General features: G+C 35.4%; 1 protein-coding gene across 1 annotated transcript in view; it reads right to left on the bottom strand.

Annotated features, from left to right (window-relative positions):
• Window positions 1–819: 819 nt before the first annotated feature.
• LOC126262482 (myosin-VIIa-like) overlaps window positions 820–7,674 on the bottom strand; it is a 390,655-nt gene continuing 383,800 nt past the window's right edge. The window contains exon 39 of the mRNA XM_049959145.1: window positions 820–1,103. Within this exon, the coding sequence (XP_049815102.1) occupies window positions 894–1,103 (210 nt within the window). The 3' untranslated portion in view covers window positions 820–893. The remainder of the gene's footprint in view (window positions 1,104–7,674) is intronic.

Genomic DNA, 7,674 nt, shown 5'->3' with positions numbered 1-7,674 from the left:
TCTAGATACATTATCATAAAGAATTATGTGGCATACTGCAAGAATAAATGTAGAAGTTGCTGGCAGTTTCAAAAGAAGGTTTCATGTGTGAGGAACTACCACACACAGCTCTACACATTTTTAATAACAGCATATTTCAAGCAACTTATATTCCTCCATTAATGGCAGCAGAAGCCAGTGTTGATAAACACTTAACTTACTTGTCTTCTTCCAGAACAAGCTAAATAATTTATCATTAGAGGGAAAAATTTTAGTTTCATGACCATTAGTTACCTCATATTTCACAAAAAAATATAAGAGAGAGAGGGGGGGGGGGGAGTAATACAGGTCAACCAAGTTGCTGTTAGCTAAATATGGATGCCGTATGTTTTTATGGAAATACTAGAGGGATGAAATGAGAACATTCCTTTATTTCTATTTGCAAGAAATAGAACTTACAAATTTGCTATAGCCACCGGAGATATTTATCCTCATTATGACAGACATGCTACAAAAAGGTCAACTTCCTGAAGTTTTCACCACAAAAATAGAAACAGGCAGTCAGTGATGAGTGATGAATGTGTACGTTGATACATGGTAAGTGAGACATTTGTATACAGAAGCAATCGAATGTAGCATTGACACAACAACAAAACTCAGACATAAAATCAATCTCTGCTGTCTCACAAAGTTGATGTGGAAAACTGCGGAACTAGGAACTAGAACATGTAGGAATAATGCAAAAATCTAAATTTATGTTTTCAATACTGAGGACATGAATGGCAGATGATTCAAAATGTCAGTTTCCATCACAACTTACATCATATCATAATTTAAATGTAGTGATAATGAAGTATTTAATAATTTATAAATAATCTCTTTATAATTAATACAACAGGTACTGCAATTCTGAATCAAAGTTGAGTAACAACTCTTGTTTTCTTATGTACGGCAGACTGTATTACAGATGTGTATGATGAAAGGAGGTCATCCATTTTGTATCCTAGAGACGTTTCGCACAGTAGCTTAGAGCCTCTGACAAGATCACCAATAGTAACATGGAAAAATGTGTTGCCAGATGACCAGTTGGATATCTGAGAATATGGATGAGTATCCAGCAAATCCTGAAAATCAAGGAAGAGTTATTTTTAGATAATCCATAAAACTTCTAAATCAAGAATTCGATACAGATTGCTAACATAAATGCTAACATTGTGAATTAAGAATTTACCATTATTTCTAAATTTGTTCCCCATGAGATCCCCTCATTGATTTCAGGAGCAATTAGTTTCCCCCCTATAGAATGATCACAAACAACATTTGATTATAACATAGCTAATATTTTAATTCTTACAAGATGAGAAAGAAGCACGGCATGGATCAAATATATAAAAAAAATGCTGAATAACAAAAAATAAACAGACTATAAATCACATTGTAGAAAGAAGTCAAATAAGAACAGGAGGAATAGTCAATATTCAGGAATATGACAGGAATGATCCTTCGATCTTAAAAAACTCCAATAAACTTGGGCTCTAAAATGCATGCATTAAGAGCTATGAGTCCTTCAAGATACTGCATTCTTTTTGGTTTCCATATTTTGAAAGGAGGTAGTAGGGACTAAAGACAGAAAAAAATGTTCACTAAACATGGACTCTAAAATGCTCACTTTTAAGAGCTATGTGCACTTGTTCAGTATAAAAGACATGTTTCAAAGTAGTAAAGATGAACAAGTGCTCATAGTTCTTAAGGTATGCAGTTTAGAATCCGTGTTTACTGGACTTTTTTTCTTATTTTTGTCCATACTACCACCTCTCAGAATATGGAAAGCAAAGAGCTTAAGTAGAAGGTACTTTTTTCACAATATCGAGGATGAAGAAGTGTTCATAGTTTTCAAGGTATGCATCTTAGAGCCGATGTTTACTAGAAATTTTTGCTTCAAATGATCATTTCTGTAATATCCCTGAATATTGAATGTTACTCCTACAACACCCTTACTTATTATTAATAAATAATATTTATGAAATATTCCATTGGTTCTTGGAGGAACAAAGACAAATTGATAACTTAAATACAAAGTATTAATGTTCCACAATAATATTTATTTAATAATTCATAATGAACCAGCTTTCAGCTTCTTAGGCCACCGTCAGATTACTTAATATTAAACAGATAATTCACACAACTTCAAAAACAACTCAGAGCTGTACAAAGATTGCTGTACAAAAATATGTGATGGTTTAAGACTATATGAACACAAAACACAAGCCTAATGTAATATCTAAAGAGGCTCTGAACAAATAAATCTTATATTACAATATATTCAAGTATTAAAACTATGTGAATGTATAAGCCAAAAATGTTCTACATGTGTGTAAGGGTACAGGCTACTATGGCATATGGACAATCTGGTGAGTGTAACGAACAGAGTGAGTAAAGGGAGGGGGAGAAATAAGTCTATGGAATGTGGGTATGAAACAGTTGTAACAAGCTTATTATCTAATGGTGAGAGAAATAATAACTGGCTCTGCTTAATAAGAGTGAGTAAAGGAACTGTGTTTGGTCAATAAGGACCAGGTCAGGATTCTACACCTACATCTACATCTACCTAGATACTCTGCAAGCCACCTTTGCTGAACAAGCTCTGAATGGATGTCATTCATGTGATGTGAAATGTAATGTTCTCCATAAAGGAACTAACAGCAGAAAACTAACATTACTTCAAATTCTGGCCATTAATAAACACCAAGTAAACCAGACCTGGTCCTTAATGACCAAACACAGTTCCTTTACTCACTCTTATTTAAGCAGAGCCAGTTATTATTTCGCTTGTTACAACTGTTTCATACCCACATTCCATAGACTTATTTCTCCCCTTCCCTTTATTTGGTCTGTTCGTTACATTCAGCAGTTTGTTCAAATGGTTCAAATGGCTCGGAGCACGATGTGACTTAACTTCTGAGGTCATCAGTCCCCTAGAAATTAGAACTACTTAAACCTAACTAACCTAAGGACATCACACACATCCACACCCGAGGCAGGATTCGAACCTGCAACCGCAGCGGTCGCGTGGATATGGACTGTAGCGCCTAGAACCGCTCGGCCACTCAGGCCGCAGCAGTTTGTCCATATGACATAGTAGCCTGTGCTGTTGCTCACTTGTAAAACATTTTTGGCTTACACATTAACTTAGTTTTAATAGTTGAATATATTGCAATATACGACTTATTTGTTTAGTCTTTTAAGGTATTACATTATGCTTGCTTTGTATCGATGTAGTCATAAAATGTCACATATTTTTGTGCAGCAATCTTTTTACAGCTGTGAATTCTCACTTAAGTTATATGGACTCTCTGTTTAGCATTAAATTATGTAATGATGGTCTAAGAAGCCAAAAGCCAGTTCATAATGAATTATTAACTAAATATTATTGTGGAACATTAATATTTTGTATTTAAGTTATTAATACTAATAAATATTTTTAAAGAAATTTCTGCTGTATTATAGTCAAATGGCAGAAATTTCTTTCAAAATGTTCTACATGACTGTGGTCTCCCATGAAGGAAAAAAACATTATTAATAAATAGCTGTCATTAAAATACAAGACTACTTTTCTCAGTGCTGTGCATTACTCTGAGAAAATGCAAAGCACATTACCCATTGCTTTTGAATACAAGCCACTAACTCTCTTTCAAAATTAATTTATTTACTGCTTTTACCTACTAAAACTACAGTCTTGTTATCTAATGCAGGTTTATATTCATTTTTATTTTCATATTCATATTTATTATCAAGCACTGACCACATACATGATACAGGCTTCATCAGATGTACACAGATAATAAGTAAATACTTTTAGACACATACGTAAGTGATAAATATACATAATATATAACACTATTTTGAGAAGGAAAGTTGTTATGCACCATATAGCAGAGATGCTGAGTTGCAGATAGGCACAACAAGAAGACTCTCACAATTAAAGCTTTCGGCCATTAAGGCCTTCGTCAACAATAGACACACATACACACACTCACGCAAACACAACTCACACACGCAACTGCAGTCTCAGCCAACTGAAACCACGCTGTGGTTGATGTCCTGCAAATATGTGGATGACATAAACTGAATCACTTGAAAATGGCAAAAATGCCGAAACCTGGGTCATAATTAAATAAACAACAATAGTCAAATGGCACTGTGTTCATTTAAAAATTGCTGTATGACTGTTGCTCAGGAACATCAAAAACTGTTTACAATAAACAATATTACTAACTCAGTAGAGAAATAGACGGAATACAAAATAAACATAACGACAAGTTACGTACATGTAACAAAAAAAGGTTTCAATACATTCATTTTGCACATTGATGTAACTGCTACCTTTGTTACATTTTGTTTAGATACCATTTCACTGTAAAACAAGTTTTTGATTAAATACCCTTATGTATTTAGATAATTTATAATACAGCTTTAATCCCTGGTATCGATACTGTTGTTTTGTTTTTCTTTCAAGCTGCAAACATTCACCAGTTCTTATGTTGTATTTGTGTATAGAGCTGTTTGGGGAATAGTAATGTATATTTTTCCTGACATACACTAATGTCTGGAAAATATTCACACGGACATTGAAGATCCTTAACTCCTTAAATAGCTCAAGGTAGTCAGACCACATACTCCTTTCTTAGCAAGCAAACTTGTCAGTATGACTCTGAAGTAGTGGGATCACAGTCAGTAACTTATTTTATTACTATAACTCAAGATGTTTCCAAATGTTAGCTGTCTGTCCACACAAGAGACAGGCATTTAAGTTCCACATTCCTGAAGGTTCTCCTTTTTGATAGCATCTGTAGAACACAATGAATGAATAATAAGCTGAAGATTCTTCCATCTTTTATGTGTAGATCATGTCCCACGAACTTCAGTCTCCTTCCAGCACCAGTTTTGTGCAGACTCTGTAGACCAATTATTCTCAGCACTTCATAATCTGAAATTTTGTCACAACAGCTAATCTTCAAAATTCTTCTCAAGTATCATTGATGAAAAATATTGAGCTTGTGTGCTGATTTTTATGGCACTTTCCTGGTCTCACACATTCATCTGGCCATAGGTGGATGACAGAGAAATAGACCCAAATTTCTGTGGACATACTTATAAAGTCTAATTGCTGTAAGGATAATATTCATTGGAAGCCTGCAGAAGCTTTCCCATTTCTGTGGGTGATGTCTGCATCTACATCCCCATTATCACACATAAGGCTGCCAAGATATGGAAACTGATCAACACCTTGTGGTGCCTTCTGTTGCACTATAGCTGAGATATGAGGGTGGTTTGAAAAGTTCTCAGAATGGAATAGAAAAAAAGTACTGAAACTTTTTTTATTTTTCAATGTAGTCTTGTTGTAGATTAATGCACTTGGTCCAGCAATGTTCCAGTGCCTTGATCCCATCTGGAAAGTAAGTTTCCTCCATGCCTGCAAAATAGTTGTCAACTTTGACTCTCAATTCTTTGTGTTTGGGCGCGCAATGTCTTGATGGAAGATGAGTTTCTTCCTTGCTAAACCTGGCCTTTTTTCGCATATCTTTTGTTGCAAATTGGCCAGGAGGTTAGCATAGTATTCCCCAGTAATTGTTTGCCCAGTGAGGAGGTAATCTACAAACAGAATCCCCTTCGCATCCCAGAACACTGATGCCATGACCTTTCCGAAGGAATTGTCTTTGTTTCCTTTGGTGGCAAGGAATCAGCATGTTTCCACTGCTTTGACTGTTGTTTTGTCTCTGGGGTATAGTAGTGCACCCAAGTTTTATCTGTGGTCAACAGCTGGCACAAAAAAATCTTGTTCGTTTCTCCCAAAATGGGCCAAACTCTGTCCCGATATGTCTGTTCTCACGCGTTTTTGATCCAGCATCAAGAGTCATGGCACCCATCTTGCAGATAATTTTTTCAATTCAAATTCTTCAGTTAAAATGTGATACACCCTTTCAGATTACATCTGGCAAGCTTGAGCAATTTCACACACTTCCAATCGGCGATGCTCCATGACTATTTTGTGCACTTTTGCAATGATTTCTGGAGTAGTGACACATCTTGGCCAACCACTGCACGGATCGTCATCTAAGCTGCCCCAACCAAATTTAAATTAATTTGTCCACTTGGCAACATTTGAATATGAAGGAGCAGAGTCCCCCAGTGTAGTCTAGAAATCAGCATGAATGTCCTTTGCTTTCATACCTTTCTTTACGAAGTACTTAATCACTACTCGAATCTCGATTTTTTTCCATCTTCACAAATCACTACACAGGAACAACAACAGAGCCACATCAGCGCCACAGCTCTCTTCCAAGAGCACTGATGTACCACCTATTTACAGGCAACAGTCCAATGAATATCACGTGAACAACTCGTTGCACTAGCGCTGACCTCTCATGGTCATTCCGAGAACTTTTCAAACTACCCTTATAGATATGTTCCCATTTCTTATGGACGTGGTTTTTGAATAACAACAGTGTAAAACATAGCTCAATCTGTGGTTTTATTTGGTGTAACACATCTGCAGAATTGTTGTTAGGACCAGGTGTCCTTCCTTTCTTGAGTTGAGAAATGGCCTCCTCTTCTTGCACAAATGGTTTGACTGCTATTGCTGCAGCATGGGGTGTGGATATCATCACTCTTCAATTTGTTCTGGAGTTCATCTTCCTCATCTCATATTTCTTCTGGCAATAGCATCTCAAGTATATGTTCAGCATAATCCTTCTAATTGACTATCATCGAGTTGTCAAATTTCCAATTGCTGATAGAGCTAGACCTGATTTAACTCAATTACATCAAATTATGAGCTGTAGTTGTGGAGGGAAAGGAAGTGAAAGTGCAAGGCAGTTAAAAAGTGTTTTGCTAGTCTACATTTTGGAGATCGTTTAGGGGTCTACCATAACCAACAATCATACTTATTTATGTATAAAACAATTCACAGCAACTAGTAGGGTATTTAAATATGATGTCATTGGGTTAGCCGTTCACTTACAGTTTTGTAAGGAATGCATCAAATGTTTAATTGTTATGGATTTTGAACATTCCAAGCTATTGTTCAGTTTTTGTCAATAAGACTCAATCCTTATTGTTGGGTAGGAATGGTTGATTTTTGTGAATTTTGAATACTCTTAACTAAGATCTCTGACATTTTATGTACATACATCCTCATTTTCTGAGGTGTTGGAAGTTGAATTTCAGGGTGGAGCTTGTTCCAGTTGGTGCATTAGATGTCCAACACCTTCTTCAACAGCTAGATATTTTCTCCATCAGCTGAAAAGTCTCTGTTCCTTATTCCAAAACTAATCATATTATGGTAACCTATCATTATGCTATCAAACAAAAAATTAAAAGAGACACCACCTGTAAGTTAGCTACTTCACTGAACATTTTAATGAAATTATGATAGGTACTGAAATGAAGTTTGCCAAAAATTCTGCACCCACAAGGTAAGCTCAAGTATAAGCCAGAATCTTAAAAAGCTATAATTGCTTATGATAAAAGCTTTTACTAGAATTTTCATTTAACATGCCCTCCCATTTGATTTTCAATTTTTCTTTTACTCTTTAAATGAATTTTACCTCATCACCGACCTTTAGTAAATTCATATTTAATTCTCATATAATTTCAGTTTTCTTACACTGAAGTACTTAACTGATATGATATCCA

Source organism: Schistocerca nitens, chromosome 6, assembly GCF_023898315.1.
Source record: "Schistocerca nitens isolate TAMUIC-IGC-003100 chromosome 6, iqSchNite1.1, whole genome shotgun sequence".
Taxonomy (NCBI): domain Eukaryota; kingdom Metazoa; phylum Arthropoda; class Insecta; order Orthoptera; family Acrididae; genus Schistocerca; species Schistocerca nitens.
This window is presented reverse-complemented; position numbering and strand designations above follow the sequence as displayed.